Source organism: Pecten maximus, chromosome 11, assembly GCF_902652985.1.
Source record: "Pecten maximus chromosome 11, xPecMax1.1, whole genome shotgun sequence".
NCBI lineage: Eukaryota > Metazoa > Mollusca > Bivalvia > Pectinida > Pectinidae > Pecten > Pecten maximus.
This window is the reverse complement of record NC_047025.1, coordinates 20146379-20168581: the sequence shown is the minus strand read 5'-3', so window position 1 is coordinate 20168581 and position 22203 is coordinate 20146379. Positions and strand designations below refer to the sequence as shown.

Genomic DNA, 22203 nt, shown 5'->3' with positions numbered 1-22203 from the left:
GGTTAAACTCTGTATCTGAGCAAACCAAATAATTTTTTAATTATATCTTTTGATATAATTGCAGGTCATGAATACTATTTGGTTATATTTCTATGTTATAGTTTCCAAGGAGTGTTATAGCTATACATTGTATATGGACCGTTGTTTGGGAATTTTTGCTGAGTCTAGCTACATGTTGGTTACCATAAAATTATGTACTTTTACATGGTGGACACAATATGTACGATGTCCACTCCCTACATTATGTGACAAGACAAACAAAACTTACAATCACAGTCACTCAAAATTTGTTAATAGGCGGGTCAATCACAACAGGCAAAGCCTAAGGAGACTTCAATTTCATCTATTTATTGTCGACCGGTTTTGCCCGTACAGTGGGCTTCATCAGGACCGTTCTGATGAAGCACACTGTTCTGCATTGTTTCTTTACTTCAATCACCCTGCATACTTTAGGGTATCCAGCCTAGGGACCCTGGAACCCAGATACCAATACATAACCTCACCGGTGTTGGATCTACCCCCTGTTTAGTCAAAATTTGTTAGTTATATATTCATCAAATGTGTATCAGCGACACATGTAATGGCCTAGCTGGGTATCTATGACCTACATATGTAACAATATATCATGGTAACTAAAGTGGGTAAATTCTAAAGACATATAAGTGAACTGGGTAAATTCTAAAGAAAGATAATTCTCAACACATATAACTAATGTGGGTAAATTCTCAACATATATAACTGGTGGGTAAATTCTCAACACATATAACTAAAGTGGGTAAATTCTCAACACATATAACTAAAGTGGGTAAATTCTAAAGAAAGATAAGTGAACTGGGTAACTTCTCAACACATAAAATCCTCAACATATATAACTGGTGGGTAAATTCTCAACACATATAACTAATGTGGATAAATTCTCAACACATATAACTAAAGTGGGTAAATTCTAAAGAAAGATAAGTGAACTGGGTAAATTCTCAACACATAAAATTCTCAACATATATAACTGGTGGGTAAATTCTCAACACATATAACTAAAGTGGGTAAATTCTCAACACATATAACTAAAGTGGGTAAATTCTCAACACATATAACTAAAGTGGGTAAATTCTAAAGAAAGATAAGTGAACTGGGTAAATTCTCAACACATAAAATTCTCAACATATATAACTGGTGGGTAAATTCTCAACACATATAACTAAAGTGGGTAAATTCTCAACACATATAACTAAAGTGGGTAAATTCTAAAGAAAGATAAGTGAATTAACTGGGTAAATTCTCAACATATATAACTAAAGTGGGTAAATTCTAAAGAAAGATAAGTGAACTGGGTAAATTCTCAACATATATAACTGGTGGGTAAATTCTCAACACATATAACTAATGTGGGTAAATTCTCAACACATATAACTAGTGTGGGTAAATTCTCAACACATATAACTAATGTAGGTAAATTCTCAACACATATAACTAATGTGGGTAAATTCTCAACACATATAACTAATGTGGATAAATTCTCAACACATATAACTAAAGTGGGTAAATTCTAAAGAAAGATAAGTGAACTGGGTAAATTCTCAACACATAAAATTCTCAACATATATAACTGGTGGGTAAATTCTCAACACATATAACTAAAGTGGGTAAATTCTCAACACATATAACTAAAGTGGGTAAATCTAAAGAAAGATAAGTGAACTGGGTAAATTCTCAACACATAAAATTCTCAACATATATAACTGGTGGGTAAATTCTCAACACATATAACTAAAGTGGGTAAATTCTCAACACATATAACTAAAGTGGGTAAATTCTCAACACATATAACTAAAGTGGGTAAATTCTCAACACATATAACTAAAGTGGGTAAATTCTAAAGAAAGATAAGTGAACTGGGTAAATTCTCAACATATATAACTGGTGGGTAAATTCTCAACACATATAACTAATGTGGGTAAATTCTCAACATATATAACTGGTTGGTAAATTCTCAACACATATAACTATAGGGGTAAATTCTCAAAGCATATAACTGAAGTGGTTAAGATAAACACATATTTCTAAAGTGGGTAAATTCAAGACATAAAACTAAAGGGGATAAACATAAAGAATATGGACTGAAATTTGAAAAATTAAAATGTCATTAATTTGAAGCAATAAACTTAAACAAGAGATCCCAGAGGGATCTTGGCGCCCACCATTGAACGTTCTTTATAGGTTCAATGTCAGATTGATCTTTTCTCTATTTTTCCCTTCCTCTTACTAATCTGTGTAAATTGAGAAACATCCCTCTATTACTTTTCAAACAAGGGGAACCTATATATGAAATCCAAATTCAAAAATTCAAAATCCAAGATGGCTGCCTGTCGGCCATGTTGTTTTCAGATTGGTCTCAAAATGCAATATAACAAGAATTGTTTACGGACGGTGGGACGGACGGACCACAGACCACGGACGCAGGGCGATTTGAATAGCCCACCATCTGATGATGGTGGGCTAAAAAGATAGACAAACAGAGAATGAGTCGTAGGACAAGTACCCTAAGGCACTAAGGGGAACCTACATATGAAATTTGAGAAAGATCCCTTCAGTACTTTCTGAGAAATAGCGATAACAAACTTCAAATGTCAAAATCCAAGATGGCTGCCTGTCGGCCATGTTGTCTTTCGATCGGTCCCAAAATGCAATATGCATAACTAGGCACCAAGGGGAACCTACATATGAAATTTGAGAAAGATCCCTTCAGTACTTTCTGAGAAATTGCGATAACAAACTTCAATTGTCAAAATCCAAGATGGCTTCCTGTCGGCCATGTTGTTTTCCGATTGGTCTCAAAATGCAATATGCATAACTAGGCACCAAGGGGAACCTACATATGAATTTTGAGAAAGATCCCTTCAGTACTTTCTGAGAAATAGCGATAACAACCTTCAATTGTCAAAATCCAAGATGGCCGCCTGTCGGCCATGTTGTTTTCCGGTTGATCTCAAAATGAAATATGCATAACTAGGCACCAAGAGAAACCTACATATGAAATTTGAGAAAGATCCCTTCAGTACTTTCTGAGAAATAGCGATAACAAACTACAATTGTCAAAATCCAAGATGGCTGCCTGTCGGCCATGTTGTCTTTCGATCGGTCCCAAAATGCAATATGCATAACTAAGCACCAAGGGGAACCTACATATGAAATTTGAGAAAGATCCCTTCAGTACTTTCTCAGAAATAGCGATAACAAACTTCAATTGTCAAAATCCAAGATGGCTTCCTGTCGGCCATGTTGTTTTCCGATTGGTCTCAAAATGCGATATGCATAACTAGACACCAAGGGGAACCTACATAGGAAATTTGAGAAAGATCCCTACAGTACTTTCTGAGGATTAGCGATAACAAGAATTGTTTACGGACGGACGGAGGGACGGACGGACCACGGACGCAGGGCTAAAAAGTATACTCAGTCTGAAAGTTTTCAAAAGAGACTAGCTAACAGATTTAAGGACAAAAATGACATGACAAGCTAGCTCTGTTTGATGGGGCCAATTGTACAACTATAGTTCTATAACTACCATATTTATCACAAATAACCTATGTATACTACACACAAGTAAACCACTACACACAAATAACCGTCTTCTTCAATTTTGCAGAATCATCGATTTTACAATACAGAAAGTAGTAGGGTAAAAGTGGTATGTTAGATTGCTACAGTAGAGGAGGGGGCCTATTTCTGGATAAATAGGTTAACTGTAAAATGTTTTATACTTACCAGGAAAATTAACTTGATTCACACATAATTACACAGAGCAGACATATGTTACACTGCTAAATCTATAATACATGGCTAAAATAAGATAGAATCTCAGGACACAGGGGGAATTTGATGTTTTAATACTGAATGAAATCAAACTTTCATTCCATTCAAAACTCAAATAGAATGTTTATTTTATTACATGAATTTTTTTTCCGGCTTAGAGAGATTGACATATTTTCTATAAAAAGATGATATATATATAGTCCAATCTACATTCTACCCCATGTACAGGTAGGATCAATACTTTTTCAAACATAAAATATACATTTCTGATCTGTACAATGTAGAAAAAAACTATTCTGCTGAACTTTATTTTGATGTCTCCAGATGGACCTTTTAGAGAAATAACCTGTTTTAAATGATGGATCAGATCACCTTCATTTATCTCTGGTGAAATACTACTGTATCCTTTAAATCAATTAACTCTGTTAAGGGGGAGGGGGTGGTTTTTTAGGGGGGGGGGGGGGGGGGGGGGGGGGGGGGTAAATAATCTAGTTATTAGCCAGAAGAATTGAATTCTATCTCTAGCTGAGGTATTGAAAAAATAATTAAATCTGATACAGACAATTTTTTTCACCAAACCAGATTTTGTAGATGTTATTCAAAGCTCTAACTTCATTACATCTTCCTGGATCAACCTAGTTATAGTTATAGACCTTCTGAAGGTGCACTGTTTCTGCCCACCACCAGGTCCAACCAGCCTATAGCAAGTGGCCTAATTGTGTAGTCCACATAGTTAACATACCAGATACAACCAGCCTATAGTCCCCATCAACAGGTACAATAAGCCTATAGGCCTGGTTGTGAAGGTGTAGTCCACATCACCAGATACAATTAGCCTATAGGCCTGGTTGTGAAGGTGTAGTCCACATCACCAGATACAATTAGCCTATAGGCCTGGTTGTGAAGGTGTAGTCCCCAGGTACATTTATAGTCCTGGGTGTGAAGGTGTAGTCCACATCACCAGATACAATTAGCCTATAGGCCTGGTTGTGAAGGTGTAGTCCCCAGGTACATTTATAGTCCTGGGTGTGAAGGTGTAGTCCACATCACCAGATACAATTAGCCTATAGGCCTGGTTGTTAGGGTTTTGTCCCCATCACCAGGTACAATAAGCCTATAGGCCTGGTTAGTAGGGTTTAGTCCCAATCACTAGATACAATAAGCCTATAGGCCTGGGTGTGAAGGCGTAGTCCACATCACCAGATACAATAAGCCTATAGGCCTGGTTGTTAGGGTTTAGTCCCAATCACTAGATACAATAAGCCTATAGGCCTGGTTATGAGGGTTTAGTCCCAATAACTAGATACAATAAGCCTTTAGACTTGGTTGTGAAGGTGTAGTCCACATCACCAGGTACAATAAGCCTATAGGCCTGGTTGTTAGGGTTTAGTCCCAATCACTAGATACAATAAGCCTATAGGCCTGGTTGTTAGGGTTTAGTCCCAATCACTAGATACAATAAGCCTAGCTATAGGCCTGGTTGTTAGGGTTTAGTCCCAATCACTAGATACAATAAGCCCATAGGCCTGGTTGTTAGGGTTTAGTCCCAATCACTAGGTATAATCAGCCTATAGGCCTGGTAGGCATGTGAGGGTGTAATCCCCCAAACAGTCTTGTGTTGTTATATATGGGCCAGGAGACATCATTGGTGAAGTCCTTGATCATGCCACTACAGTATACAAATGTTTGGTTCCAATTATGTTCCATCTCGTACATGTAGGTCATGTTCAACACCTTCCACTCAAGGTCAGTCAATGTCACACTATGGTTGCTTAATAACTCTGTCTGCATGTAGGACATGTTCAGATTGGTGGCATTGATTACCACACAATTCAGCAAGCTGGTTTCTCCATCAAGATAGATCTTGAGTATAATAGCTCCTGCCAGAATCACCAGAAAGGAGAATAGGACAGCAAACCGGGTGAGAAGAACATTGACAAGGTCGGTGGTACAGACAGGTGGTTGCTGGGTTTCACTGTCGTCGCTACGGTGACTGGACGTGTCGGACAGGGTAAGATGATCAGCCTCCATCAGCTCCTGTGTGTCGGTGGACAAGTTATCCTCCTGTAGTGTGATAGCACCCAGGTTTTGACCTGTGTTAATCAGCAAAACACAATCAGGACACATAAAATCAGTTTTAAATGAAACAGAGGCAGACCAATATACATTTTGTACAATCATATCATTATCACATTATTGAAAAAATTTCACACATCTGTTCAAAAACCTGTGTATAAGGACCTTTGACTTATCCTACATTCCGAATCATAATAAAACAAAAATCAGTTTCAAAACAAGAGTTACAAGACTAATTTTCAGGATATCTGTCACAGGTACCGAAAATTGGTCTCACTGTTTTGTTTTAAAATTCTTTGTTTTGTTCTAATACAATCTCCTTTCCTTGATATATAATTATAAGTAGTTTCTTAAAGAATTGGTGAATGTACACAGGACACAGAAAACCTAAAGAATTAAGTTGTTGTACAGAACACTCTGTATGTATACTTTAAGGATACATATATTAGTGATATAATTTAATATTAACAGTTTTCGTGCTGAAAGCATCGTGCTGAAGAAGTCATTTAGATAGGTATCTAACTGGTAAGATACAAGATTTATACACAATACATTATACCTACCTCTGGATGAGTGTTTCGGCAGACCTTCTACAACTCCAGCTCGTATCTGTGCCTGTAAATCATGTTACAAATGAATGTTCTTTAATTGTTAATTCCAAACGAATGACAGTGATACCAAAGATCACTTGAATATTAATAGTGTAACTGTATCTAGCTAGAAATTTCATCTGATACAGAGAGTCAACTTGTGGCCTGGCTAATATACTTCTGTTTGTACACTGGTTATGGCCGAGTCAATATTTCTGAATCAGGAAATGGTGATTTCCATCTTAATATACATGTATATATCATCCCCAGTCTTGTAATATCACATGACTATACTCTTGTAATATCATGTGACTACACTCTTGTAATATCATGTGATTTCACTTGTAATATCATGTGATTACACTCTTGTAATATCACGTGACTACACTCTTGTAATATCACGTGACTACACTCTTGTAATATCACGTGACTACACTCTTGTAATATCATGTGACTACACTCTTGTAATATCATGTGACTACTCTCTTGTAATATCACGTGACTACACTCTTGTAATATCATGTGACTTCACTCTTGTAATATCACGTGACTACACTCTTGTAATACCATGTGACTACAGTCTTGTAATATCACGTGACTACACTCTTGTAATATCATGTGACTTCACTCTTGTAATATCACATGACTTCCCTCTTGTAATATCATGTGACTTCACTCTTGTAATGTCATATGACTACACTCTTGTAATATCATGTGACTTCACTCTTGTAATATCACATGACTACACTCTTGTAATATCATGTGATTACACTCTTGTAATATAACGTGACTACACTCTTGTAATATCACGTGACTTCACTCTTGTAATATCATGTGACTACAATGTTGTAATATCATGTGATTACACTGTTGTAATATCATGTGACTTCACTCTTGTAATATCATGTGACTTCACTCTTGTAATATCACGTGACTTCACTCTTGTAATATCACGTGACTACACTCTTGTAATATCATGTGACTTCACTCTTGTAATATCATGTGACTTCACTCTTGTAATATCACGTGACTACACTCTTGTAATATCATGTGACTTCACTCTTGTAATATCACGTGACTACACTCTTGTAATATCATGTGACTACACTCTTGTAATATCACGTGACTACACTCTTGTAATATCACGTGACTACACTCTTGTAATATCATGTGACTACACTTTTGTAATATCACGTGACTACACTCTTGTAATATCATGTGACTACACTCTTGTAATATCACGTGACTACACTCTTGTAATATCACGTGACTACACTCTTGTAATATCACGTGACTACACTCTTGTAATATCACGTGACTACACTCTTGTAATATCATGTGACTTCACTCTTGTTATATCATGTGACTTCACTCTTGTAATATCATGTGACTTCACTCTTGTAATATCATGTGACTACAGTTTGTAATATCACGTGACTACACTCTTGTAATATCATGTGACTACACTCTAGTAATATCATGTGACTGCACTCTTGTAATATCATGTGACTACACTCTTGTAATATCATGTGACTGCACTCTTGTAATATCATGTGACTGCACTCTTGTAATATCATGTGACTGCACTCTTGTAATATCATGTGACTACATGATGGACTATTTTTTCATTTTGTTATACCTTTTCTGACTCCAGCTCCCAGTTTGTTGAGAGGATTCTTACAATGAACACGACAGATTGGATAGCAGCACTCAGTATGACCGCCCACCAAGCACCTGTACAGGTAAACACACAAGCAAATTTATGTATACATAATCTATATTCTTATTGAAGAATTGATGAATGATTGAAATATGAGTGTGAAAAATTATATCAGTCCAGGACAATTCAATGAGCACCTGATGTCTTCTTATCAGGTGAAATTATAATAAAAAAGTATTAAAAGTTTCTCTAATAATGGAAAGTATATTTTGAGACCTAGATTTAACCAGGTTTAACTTTCTCTTTATCAAGTAATTCATTCAGAAGAATTTGTTGCATTTATCATTCAAAATCGCAAAAAAATATTCTGGTTTGTCAGCTTTTCAGATTAATCAAGGTCCACTGGTTTTTATCAACTTTCCCCAATGGAATATTTCAAGTTTAGGATTTTCTTCAAGTTAATAGAATAATGATGAAATTGGGGAGAGACTACTCTGGAATACACATGTAGATAACTAATGTAATCTGTGAAAATGTAGGAATATGTTTTGTAATGGTTCTTACCCGATACACCAAGTGCTGTTTCCAGCAACAGTGGGATACCGAGAGGCAACGCTACCAGGTAGTAACACATAAAGTTAGTGATGGCCCCAAACTTCTGTAGACCAATACCACGGATCACACCACTGCACGCAGCCTATAATGACAGAAAAAATGTGTACAGCCTTGACCCTCAGCTGACTCATAACACACAATTAACTCCTGATATTCTCCATATCATACATGTATGTTCACTAAAACATCAATTAGCCATTTTTGTCCGATCTGGTTGAGTTTGAAGTTTATAGATTTTACTTTTAAAAAACATTTCAAATCTTTTACCTTTGAAGGGGGTAAAATCTGTGACCTCTATAATAAGTTGTTCAAAACTGTGACCTTTCAAGTGAGTCAAATCAATGGTGCATAATTTCGTTTAATGAGATGAGACTTTCGTATTTCTTAATTTTGTAAACAACATTTCTTTTCATCATCAGATCAATTGCATTACATACAATTACATTTCACACTATGATAATGCACTCAATTCCCAAATGCTACATGCTAGATATCACCATGTTTGGTCTTTCAGGTAATCAGAAGTTGAATGTTTTAACGACAACATGACCTAAGATAAGGAGGAAAATCTTGAAAAGTGACAGCAAGTAAAAAAATTAACAAAGGCACATACTAAGTCTTACAAGCTAAACAATTACATGTTCCCTTCAGTAATTGTTGAGAAACAGTGGTTACGAATTCAAAATGTCAAAATGTCAAAAGATAGTTGAAACATGCAAATGTGCATCATATTGAAGTTACCTGAACTTGGTCAAACAGCTCAAACAGGGCAACCTGCATCATCAGTCTGGAGGCTAGCGCCACTACTGTCCTGTAAACAAAACAGACATTAGTTATACACAGTCATGTACCTTGGACTAATAATTTCAACCCTTGCCTTGAAGGTAAGATAAGAGAAATCTCCACCCCAAGGGATGATATTCTTGGTTGTCTAACCCAAGGCTCTTCCAACTGAGGCTCTACCACCCTGAGGCTCTGCCACCCGAGGCTCTACCACCCCGAGGCTCTGTCATCCCGAGGCTCTGTCCCGAGGCTCTGTCCCGAGGCTCTGCCATCCCGAGGCTCTACCACCCCGAGGCTCTGCCACCCCGAGGCTCTACCACCCCGAGGCTCTGTCATCCCAAGGCCCCAAGGCTCTGCCACCCTGAGGCTCTACCACCCCGAGGCTCTGCCACCCCGAGGCTCTACCACCCCGAGGCTCTACCACCCCGAGGCTCTACCACCCCGAGGCTCTGCCACCCCGAGGCTCTACCACCCGAGGCTCTACCACCCTGAGGCTCTCCCACCCTGAGGCTCTACCACCCCAAGGCTCTGCCACCCCAAGGCTCTACCACCCCGAGGCTCTACCACCCCGAGGCTCTACCACCCCGAGGCTCTACCACCCCGAGGCTCTGCCACCCCGAGGCTCTACCACCCCGAGGCTCTCCCACCCCGAGGCTCTACCACCCCGAGGCTCTGCCACCCCGAGGCTCTGTCATCCTGAGGCCCCAAGGCTCTGCCACCCTGAGGCTCTGCCACCCGAGGCTCTGCCACCTGCGAGGCTCTGCCATTGGAGGCTCTGCAAAGTGTTAAAAAATCAAGAATATCACCCCAAGGGTTGGAGATTCCCTGTCACATCCTCAAGGTAGGGGATGATTAATTTTCCCCCATCATACTATATTATTTACACAGTGTCCTGTTGGTCAAATATATTAAAAGAAAATTGCAATGCATCACAATGTTGACAAGACATGTTTGAATTGTCGACATGACGTCATTTTATTGGTGCCCCCATATCTGCCTGCAACATGTGCCAACTGTCAGATAGGGATTGACACGAAAATCACACCCTATGGGGCGACAGAGAAATCTTGAACAACTAAAACTGGAGACAAATCTGTTGGGAGAAATGTGCTATACTTTCCATCAGATAATAAGTAAAGATGACCAGACAACATTCATCAGATAAGATATCCTTTTCTGTTTTCTAGTGTGAGTAATCATAACATTGGAATCATAGAGCACGCTAAAAAACACTGATAACCAAATATTTTGAACATATCATTGATAGGATGAGGGAATTACCCTCTACAGTGAAGGTACAGCTGTGGTTGTAGTAAACCTCGAGTCAGCCCGTTTCAGCAAGATCACTCTTATACATTCTGTTTCTCCTGAACTCATCCATCATTTGTAAACAAGTAAAGTATGATTTTCTGTTTCTCCTGAACTTACCCATCATTTGTGAACAAGTAAAGTATGATATTCTGTTTCTCCTGAACACATCCATCATTTGTGAACATGTAAAGTATGATATTCTGTTTCTCCTGAACTTACCCATCATTTGTGAACAAATGAAGTATGATTTTGTTTCTCCTGAACACATCCATCATTTGTGAACATGTAAAGTATGATATTCTGTTTCTCCTGAACTTACCCATCTTTGTGAACAAATGAAGTATGATTTTGTTTCTCCTCAACACATCCATCATTTGTGAACATGTAAAGTATGATATTCTGTTTCTCCTGAACTTACCCATCATTTGTGAACAAATGAAATATGATTTTGTTTCTCCTGAACACATCCATCATTTGTGAACAAATGAAGTATGATATTCTGTTTCTCCTGAACTTACCCATCATTTGTGAACAAATGAAGTATGATTTTGTTTCTCCTGAACACATCCATCATTTGTGAACATGTAAAGTATGATATACTGTTTCTCCTGAACTTACCCATCATTTGTGAACAAATGAAGTATGATTTTGTTTCTCCTATTTGTGAACAAGTAAAGTATGATATTCTGTTTCTCCTGAACTTACCCATCATTTGTGAACAGATAAGGTATGATATTCTTCAATGCCAGGAAAGTTACTGCTGAAACTACAGCTACACTTACTGAAAAGACAAGAAGAATTATAAACTCAATAGCAATACTGTAAGCTATTTCCCATACAAACAGACAATAAACAGCATCTATGAGTAATTTCATCTGACAATGATGGAACAGTTTCAGGGAATCTGGGATTTTTACACAATAAATCATGTAGCTTGGGTGATAAACAATCCCTGTTTTTCCAAGGTGTGGATTACATACATTTAGATAGATTATCAACTTATTCTACTTAAAGTAAATCATGTTTAACAGAAGAGTGGTGTTTCTATTTGCAAATTAACAATGACAGCCCTTTGTCCTCTTAACCTAAAGAACAATTCTTTTTGTATGTAAACACTTTAGATCAGGAAGCTTTGTATGAAGTCGCAGTAAGAGTGACATGCCGAAGATATTTTGCGTTTTTTAAATAGAAAGGAATCTTAAGAGCCCAACAGGGACTAAAGTGTATCATTAAAGGATCTACAATATATTGGCATGGTTACAAGTATGGTCCCTTCATATTTGGAGGCTGTGAGTACAGAACTTTGATGTATAATAACCTGCAATAAATATGGATACTCAAGAGGCTATGAGACTTGTTGTATATTAATTACCTGCTATAAGAATGGATACTTGAAGGCTGTGAGACTTGATGTATATAATTACCTGCTATAAGTATGGATACTCGAAGGCTATGAGACTTGATGTATATAATTACCTGCTATAAGTATGGATACTTGAAGGCCGTGAGACTTGATGTATATAATTACCTGCTATAAGTATGGATACTCGAAGGCTGTGAGACTTGATGTATATAATTACCTGCTATAAGTATGGATACTCGAAGGCTGTGAGACTTGATGTATATAATTACCTGCTATAAGTATGGATACTCAAAAGGCTGTGAGACTTGATGTATATAATTACCTGCTATAAGTATGGATACTTGAAGGCTGTGAGACTTGATGTATATAATTACCTGCTATAAATATGGATACTCGAAGGCTGTGAGACTTGATGTATATAATTACCTGCTATAAGTATGGATACTTGAAGGCTGTGAGACTTGATGTATATAATTACCTGCTATAAGTATGGATACTCAAAGGCCGTGAGACTTGATGTATATAATTACCTGCTATAAGTATGGATACTCAAAGGCTGTGAGACTTGATGTATATAATTACCTGCTATAAGTATGGATACTTGAAGGCTGTGAGACTTGATGTATATAATTACCTGCTATAAGTATGGATACTTGAAGGCTGTGAGACTTGATGTATATAATTACCTGCTATAAGTATGGATACTTGAAGGCTGTGAGACTTGATGTATATAATTACCTGCTATAAGTATGAATACTTGAAGGCTGTGAGACTTGATGTATATAATTACCTGCTATAAGTATGGATACTCGAGAGGCTCTAAGACTTGATGTATATAATTACCTGCTATAAGTATGGATACTTGAAGGCTGTTAGACTTGATGTATATAATTACCTGCTATAAGTATGGATACTTGAAGGCTGTTAGACTTGATGTATATAATTACCTGCTATAAGTATGGCATACTTGAAGGCTGTGAGACTTGATGTATATAATTACCTGCTATAAGTATGGATACTCGAAGGCTATGAGACTTGATGTATATAATTACCTGCTATAAGTATGGATACTTGAAGCCTGTGAGACTTGATGTATATAATTACCTGCTATAAGTATGGATACTTGAAGGCCTGTGAGACTTGATGTATATAATTACCTGCTATAAGTATGGATACTCGAAGGCTGTGAGACTTGATGTATATAATTACCTGCTATAAGTATGGATACTTGAAGGCTGTGAGACTTGATGTATATAATTACCTGCTATAAGTATGGATACTTGAAGGCTGTGAGACTAGGTGTATATAATTACCTGCTATAAGTATGGATACTTGAAGGCTGTGAGACTTGATGTATATAATTACCTGCTATAAGTATGGATACTCAAAAGGCTGTGAGACTTGATGTATATAATTACCTGCTATAAGTATGGATACTCAAAGGCGATATATACGAGACTTGATGTATATAATTACCTGCTATAAGTATGGATACTTGAAGGCTGTGAGACTTGATGTATATAACTACCTGCTATAAGTATGGATACTTGAAGGCTGTGAGACTTGATGTATATAATTACCTGCTATAAGTATGAATACTTGAAGGCTGTGAAACTTGATGTATATAATTACCTGCTATAAGTATGGATACTCGAGAGGCTCTAAGACTTGATATACTCGAAGCTGTGAGACTTGAGGTATATAATTACCTGCTATAAGTATGGATACTCGAAGGCTATGAGACTTGATGTATATAATTACCTGCTATAAGTATGGATACTCAAAGGCCGTGAGACTTGATGTATATAATTACCTGCTATAAGTATGGATACTTGAAGGCTGTGAGACTTGATGTATATAATTACCTGCTATAAGTATGGATACTCGAAGGCTGTGAGACTTGATGTATATAATTACCTGCTATAAGTATGCATACTTGAAGGCTGTGAGACTTGATGTATATAATTACCTGCTATAAGTATGAATACTTGAAGGCTATGAGACTTGATGTATATAATTACCTGCTATAAGTATGGATACTCGAAGGCTGTGAGACTTGATGTATATAATTACCTGCTATAAGTATGGATACTCGAGAGGCTGTGAGAGCTTTACAAGGGTTGGCTGTTCCAAGGTGATTTCCTACCCTGACACTGGCAGCTACAGATAGGCCAAGTGGCAACTAAAGTCACAAAGATGAAATGAAATAATTGACAAATTAAGATGCAATGAATTAAGTGATAGAGACAAAGCAATTCATAAAGATAAAATAAAGCTAGCTAGGCTGTGTGCTTGACCACATATCATCAATAGTACCTAACACCAAATCCTGATGTCTGATAGTGACCTTGACCTGACCAGGTAAAACTAGCTGCAGCTCTTCTGTAATCTTCGACAAATCAGTCAAGCGATTGGCCATGATTTTGTAATGTCAAAATCCAAGGGTATAGATAAAAGATAGGTAAAGATATCACTTAATGGAAATATGAAATAACCTCCCAGTAAAATATTTTATAAAAAGACAAAATTAAACCTTGTTTCATGCAAAAAGATGAATTCATATCAACGACATGCAAAATTTTAGAGTGTATCATGCTCAAACCAACATCTTTATATCAAATAAAACAAAGTAGAAAATTTTTGAAAACAGACCAAGAATTCAGTAACTTTTTTCAAAGTCAAAACAATAAATTACAGACAACAACTTACCATGAAAGCCATGCTTGCCATTGTGTAGGCAATAGAGTGACTGGCGAGCTGGTCTACACCTACCAGGCCTGGAACATTAACATCATTATTTTATAGCTTCTTGTACCACAAATAATTAATCTTGACTTTTTGAACACTTTAATTTATAAAGGGCCATAACTCTGGATACTATTAACAGACAAGAGGCCCAAGGAATGTAATGGTCAAAAGGGGCTGACTCCTGTGACCTTGAAAGTCAGTTTACATAATTAAAATTCATTCAGTCGAACATGCTACTGGTCCAATATAATTACTATGGACCTCTCTCTTATTGACAGGACGTTATTTGAAGGTTTTCACTAGGGGTGTCACGGTTCAGACTTTTTACGGTTCGGTTCGGTTCTCATTTTTTTTGTCGGTTTTCGGTTATTTCGGTTCGGTTCAGGCAACCTTGTAATCTTTGTTTTATATATCTTAAACAAGAACCTAAAAGAACATATGGACATTAAAATAACTTTTAATATGCTAACAGATAATAAAACAGTAAAAAAAAAACATCACAAAACTTCATCTCAAGGTTTTCATTATTTAATTTTAAAGAAAAAAGACAAAATCTCTGACTTTCTGCCAGACTGCACACTGCGTCATTTGTTGACTAGATTAGAAAATATTAAAAAAATTGTTAAACAAACTGTAAAACATTAATACTGTGAGCAACAACATCAGCACAGGGACCACTGTCCGTTTTGCAAATACAGGTATTGCACTCAGTTATCGTCTTATCGACAACGCCATCCTTGTAAATAAAATTGAAATATTCACAAACTGCTGATTTAAGTTTGGCCGCCATCTGTGTCAGGTAAACAATCCTAACCAATACAGTCGTGTTTTTCACTGCGAATGCGCGACTACATAGTTAACAGTCAAAGGCGTGTATCGTTAAAGATATCAATCATATAACACAAAAAGCACACGCCTTTGCTACAATGCGGCTGATAACGACTGACTTTCAGAACCGAACCGAAATTCACAGACAGCAAACCGAACCGAACCGTGAGCTTATGAACCGCGGTTAACCGTCCTTTCGGTTAACCGGACACCCCTAGTTTTCACACATTTGACTCCTGTGACCCACAAATTAGGTCAAGGTCATTCATTTGAACAAACTTTGTAGCCCTTCACCCCAGTATCTTACTGGCCCAATATCAGGACCCTGGGCCTCTTGGTTATCTTCATCTCCGATGACCTAAATACAGGTAATTACATGTCATTGAGCTTTCAAAGTAATTTTGCTTCTGAAAAAAAAGATTGAATTTAAACTGTTGATAACTGATACTGATATGAAGATATTGAGTGGAAATTCCATCTCCACACCAGTCAGTAGCTCACAGAATACACACTAGTAATACCATTATGATCACGAAGGGGAGATAACTCACCAACACAGAACATAATGATCTCATGACTCCACCACTCCAGACACACCATGAAGAGGCCTGGTACAGCTAGGGTAAGGAACAGCCACCAGTCATAGAAACATTCCACGCTGAAACCTGTAACAGCAGATATAGACACAATGACAATAGCAATGTCGATACCCATACAAAGGTTTTACTGAAACCTGTAACAGCAGATATAGACACAAAGGCAATAGCAATAGGCAAATACTTATACCAAACAGTAAAAGGGTAAGACTTAGAAGTTTTAGTATATCTTCCACTTACCTGTTCATATTATTTCTAAACATAAATCATTTAATTTTCAAAATAAAAAACAACATTTCTCAAGTATATTTGTATATCATCCAGAAAAAAAAGTTGAAATTTGGTGGTTACGTGTAGACTTTTTACCTGTGCTTATTTCTCACCTGTCCAGGTATCCTCATAGGTACGTGTGATGATGATGTAGGTAACATGGAGCAGGAATATAGACCAGTGGGTCAAGGTCACTGATATAGAGGCACCACTACAATATAGACAGGAATATAGACCAGTGAGTCAAGGTCACTGAAACAGACGCACCACGACAATATAGACAGGAACATAGACCAGTGGGTCAAGGTCACTGATATAGAGGCACCACTACAATATAGACAGGAACATAGACCAGTGGGTCAAGGTCACTGAAATAGACGCACCACTACAATATAGACAGCAATACAGACCAGTTGGTCAAGGTCATGGTATAGAGGCACCACTATAATCTAGACAAGAATATAGACCAGTGGGTCAAAGCTCAAGGTAATCACTCCAACTCGATATAGGAATATACATGTAGAAACAAATATTTATAATGATTTTCCTTCCGACAAATTCTCCTTAAAGGATACATGCAAAGTCAAATGAAATTATTCCATGACATGAAACTCCTTATAAAAAAGAATATCAAAATCACCAGGTACACACAATTATCAGTATCATCAGGTACTAAGTACCAATATAAACAGGTAAAATGTACTTAATATCTCCTACAACTACCAATATTTTTATACCATCTCTTAAGTACACTTTTCTTTTCCTTCCTAAAAATACACTAAATATAAATCTATACACATTTTTATTGTGTAGTTCAATTACATTGCCATTGTTAGGAACTCTGGTTTCATATTGAATTTTTAATTTCTATAAAATATAGTGAAATGCATTACATTCCACACTGGGCTAACAGATATAACACAGTAAATATAACCAAACTCTTGGTCATGTACTTTATTTTTATTCCTCATTGTTTTACAAAACAAACTGATGATATCTACTACAGGCAAAAAGTACTCACACAATGTCCAGTTTCATCATAAATAGAAACAGCGCGTGGAACCCTACGTTGAGGAAGTTAGCGGCTATACCTATCACCAGACTTGGTATCACGATACACTGAAATACATTATAGATTTGTTAGGTATTAAAGACATCGGGCTCGTCGAGTACATGGACAGACAAATGTTAATATGGACAGTAACTTGTAAGTTGTAAAACAAATGTTAAACTTCTTATTGACATAAAAAATTAACAGAATTAGACTACCAAATTTTGCTCTATTTAAGGCCAGCTCCGTCCTCTCCAACCTGGTAAATTATTGGAAGCTGGATTGGACAGACGTAAGGACACTGGTTAATCACTATCATAAACTTATATCTCTGATTCAGAACCAAATAATACATTGTCATGATTTAAAAGCCATATGTTAATGTATCCCCTTTCAGTTCATACCTGAGCTTGAAGATATTTAGACAGGATATCCGAGTAGGCCACAGCCTGAAACATAGAGAAAGTACCTGTTAGTTGTGACTCTAACTCAAATACTGGTTTTCACACAAGATTAGAATATATATATGATTTAAACAGAATATCTTTATTAGAAGCACATTTGCAGAAAAAATTTGGAGTCATATGATCGGAGGTGGGGAGGGGGGAAGGGATTATTTGATGGTGAGGATGATATATATTTAACAATGACTGCTCACATGATCGTTTCTGGTTACCTTTTTGATACTTTATATTCTATTATTTTATATACTTAATTACATCACGTTGCACAGGCATATCCGCTGAATTTGAAAACTGAGTAATGTAGACGTCACAGAAATTTTTTGAAAAGTTGCTGTTTGATGAAATTGAAGAAACATATTGAAATGCACAAAGCTAAATACAAATGTACATGCATGATATTGCTGGAAGACTAAACAGCTGTCTATAGGGATACATATCATCTTTGTCCAGATAAGTGTGAATTACTTCTCGTCCAAACAAGGATTAAGTGTGAATTACATCATAACTTCTTGTCCAAACAAGAATTAAGTGTGAATTACATTATAGCTTCTTGTCCAAACAAGAATTAAGTGTGAATTACATCATCACTTCTCGTCTAAATGAAAATTAAGTGTAAATTACATCTTTACCACTTTTCCAAACAATTAAAAGTTAAGTTTGAATTACATCATCCAATAACATTAATCTCATGTTCATAGTACAATAACTCGAAATGGAACTTACAAGCGTACATGTACTTGAATACAAAACAATGAATTGTGGTAAAATGAGAAACGTGGTAACAATTAATGTTTACAGGTAAAGATAAAAGCCAATCACACTTACAGGTAGACCGGCTATATATATTAAGGCATACTTTCCTCCAAGTCTACAACAACAAATATATCACAATTAAATTAAATTCAAATTCTTAATTTTCTATCACATAAGATGGATACGTTGAAACAGAAAATATTTGCAGTAAATTCAACCTGTCATTTGTCAGAGAAACATCGGTCTTACAGTAAAACTTTATGAAGGACATTATATTTTTGAGTTTTCTCTTAAACTAAAGTCAAGCTGATGATGCTACAAGACTATTAATTTTAATGCTGAGGTAATAAAACAAATATATGCACCTTTCTTTCAATAACATCAGTGCACCTTTCTTTCAATAACATCAAAATGATTTTCAATAATTCTTAAATAGAAATGAAATTGTGATGTTTTTCCTGCATAAGATTGATGAATATATATACCTGGCAACCCGTGGATCCTGTCCGATGTAGTTCATAATATGTTCAGTATTGATAAGGATGGCACAACAAGGCAGACAGCATAGACTGAGGATCACTATACCTGGATAGAGGACATGTTCTTTTTAATCCCCGAAACTGTACAATTACTTATCAAAGCCACAGGCATCTGCATCAGGCCTGGTTCAATTAATGTTCCTGAAGGAATTTCCTAAACTTAAAATTGTTCATAGGAAAGCATTGTAGTAATTAAGGAAAAAATATTAGCTTAGGAATCTTCCTTAAATTCTGTAAGGCTTTGCTTTGGGAAATTTTAAGTTAAGGACCATTGATGAAACTCAGGCCTGGTAAGTATTTATAGAAAATCAATAAAGTTGGATAAAGTATGAGTAGGGGCTGATATTGTTTTTCTATAAATACTAACCATCAATGTAGATACCTGTGTGAAAGGATATTTAATGAAATTAAATTTCTGAAAATTCTAAAAAACAAAAAAAAAATCCATTTTTGATCTACTAATATTAACTAGAATCACCCGCAAAACCACACACCCTGAAGATCCTGATTGTGACCATTTTGTTTTTGAGTGATATTTATCAAGTTCTATCTGAAACTGGATGTTTCTATAGGACGAACTTTTAAAACTAGACAAAGTGGACAAGGTCCACAACTCTTGACTTTTGGATTACTGTATCAGTATTAACCTTGAGGAGACCGTGGGATAAAAAAAATGGTCATTCATGTACATTCAGAAGTGGGAACAGAATTGGTACATACTGTATCATAATATTTTTCAATGAAATAATTTCACAATATTTAAATTGATAAGCTTTACCTAAGACAATGATACGATTGGTTGAAGCATTGGTCTAAGACAATGATACGATTGGTTGAAGCATTGGTCTAAGACAATGATACGATTGGTTGAAGCATTGGTCTCTATACACAGGTGAAGACACCCTCCTGTTACTTACTTCGCTGTACTATTATACCAACTCGATGTTTGTTTTTACTTCCAAAGGTCTAAAACAAAACAAAAAAATACAAAACATGAATATCAAATTTAAATAATTAATTGATAAATATCCCCTAGGTAACTACCATGTATTAGTGGTGTAGCCTTCAGTTGATGTCTATTTCACCAGATTACATTGTAATTTAGGTAATTGTATCTGTATATTGGTCTCATGGCTTGTTTCTGCTACAGTAAGATAAAATGGTCACTCATTTTTTGTGGGTAAGAATTAAATCCCAGAAAAAGTCTTCTCATTTTATTACTTATACAATGCATTACTTTTCAAATTTGGCATTAACTCAAAGCCTTTAACTTTTTGGTAATGCAGGAAAAATAGAAATACATGTATATTTAATATTTCCACAGAGAACAAAATTTGAGAGAATGTATGTGTGAACCCTGCCATCTTTAACAAATCCCCAGAGTTACCTGAGAGAAGAGGGTATCACAAGCTGACGCCAGTCCCAGCATAACTGAATTACTAGACACATTGATTACCTGGCATCAAAACAAAACAGAAAACAACATTAAATTTTACATTTTAAATACATGTGAAACAGAAGACTTTTTAATACAGTTACAAAAAAATTCAATTATATTTCTGCCGGAGATCCTGGAACAATCTTGACTATCATTGAAAATGTTCTTTCAGTATTTCAGTTGTATATGAAATACAAACTGAATACAAATACAGACAAACAATTTATTGCGACTGTACAGCAATTTCATAAAGTTTGAACCAACTTCCAGAATCTATTTTTGTCAACATCTCAAATGTGATATTAAAATCTTATGAATGATCCTTGGATGCTGATTCAGAAGAAAAAAATAGTACTTTATGCATTTGGATTCGTACACAAATTTACAACTCTCAGTTCTCCTACATCTACAAGCATGTAAAATTCCTTCATGTGAATTTCATGTGAAGGAATTTTGCCTGTGTACAGGACTAGGATTAATGAGTTAATAATTACAACTATTATTTCTTGTAATATTTGCTTTCAGTAAAAACTCCACTGATAAGAATTCAAGTATACACTCCCTAAATTTCACAGGATTTGAATAACACTACAATTTTGACTCATCTGAGATGTAAGACAGCATTTGATTGGTCAATGAAAATAATTTTGACAGTTTAATAAAAAACATCTCAAATCACAGCAGGGTTAATTACTCCCTAAATACAATGCACCTTGTAACAAACTGATTTTGAAATATTGTTCCAAATATTATTTCCAAACAAACATTTATATTAACTACTGCTGACATGTGATGATTCACGTGTGTATACATAGTTCATATTTTTATATTATAGCCAGATACATGTTATGGCATATAATTATTTATTATGCAAAAAGTATTGTATATTTTCATGTAGAACATACAAATACAAGCATGTTGTAACCTGTATTATGTATCAAGGATATAGCATAGAAACACAAATGACAAAGAATGACAGTTAACAAGCATACTGACTATTATTATAAAGTGATAAATGTCTCCAACCAGCCCCCTCTAGTTATTATATCAGTCTTTTACGATTGTCTGAAGTATCTGAAGTTCAATTCAAATTTAATCTCTAAAGGAATGAAGCTGCTAGAGTGCTGAAAAGCTTTGGTATTACTTGTATATGTGCAAACATACAAACGTCAACACGGACGGAGAGGAAATCTATAATCCTCCGCCGGTTTCATCGGTAGGGGACTACGAGCTCTTGCAGCCTCAAAAACAGCATTAAATTACTTAGCTGGAAATACCTGAAGCTGATTAAGTGATTAGCTGTCA

General features: G+C 36.0%; 1 protein-coding gene across 1 annotated transcript; it reads right to left on the bottom strand.

Moving 5' to 3' along the window:
- Positions 1-4292: 4292 nt before the first annotated feature.
- Positions 4293-20944, bottom strand: LOC117337211 (multidrug and toxin extrusion protein 2-like). The gene is made up of 16 exons (XM_033898069.1): positions 20848-20944; positions 20378-20426; positions 19407-19506; positions 18994-19036; positions 18109-18153; positions 17675-17772; positions 16767-16864; positions 16339-16452; positions 14921-14988; positions 14285-14393; positions 11554-11629; positions 9496-9565; positions 8704-8836; positions 8119-8213; positions 6453-6504; positions 4293-5906 (listed from the first exon to the last, which is right to left on the bottom strand). Exons 1-16 carry the CDS (start codon positions 20887-20889, stop codon positions 5377-5379), a joined length of 1722 nt encoding a protein of 573 aa, XP_033753960.1. The 5' UTR covers positions 20890-20944; the 3' UTR covers positions 4293-5376.
- Positions 20945-22203: the final 1259 nt, after the last annotated feature.

Coding starts and splice junctions, on each gene's coding strand:
- LOC117337211 (XM_033898069.1), bottom strand. CDS start 20,889: ATGCTGGGACTGGCGTCAGCTTGTGATACCCTCTTCTCTCAG. Junction 16,865..17,674: donor ATGATGAAACTGGACATTGT/GTGAGTACTTTT, acceptor TCTATATTGTAG/TGGTGCCTCTATATCAGTGA. Junction 8,214..8,703: donor AACAGCACTTGGTGTATCGG/GTAAGAACCATT, acceptor TTACCTGTACAG/GTGCTTGGTGGGCGGTCATA.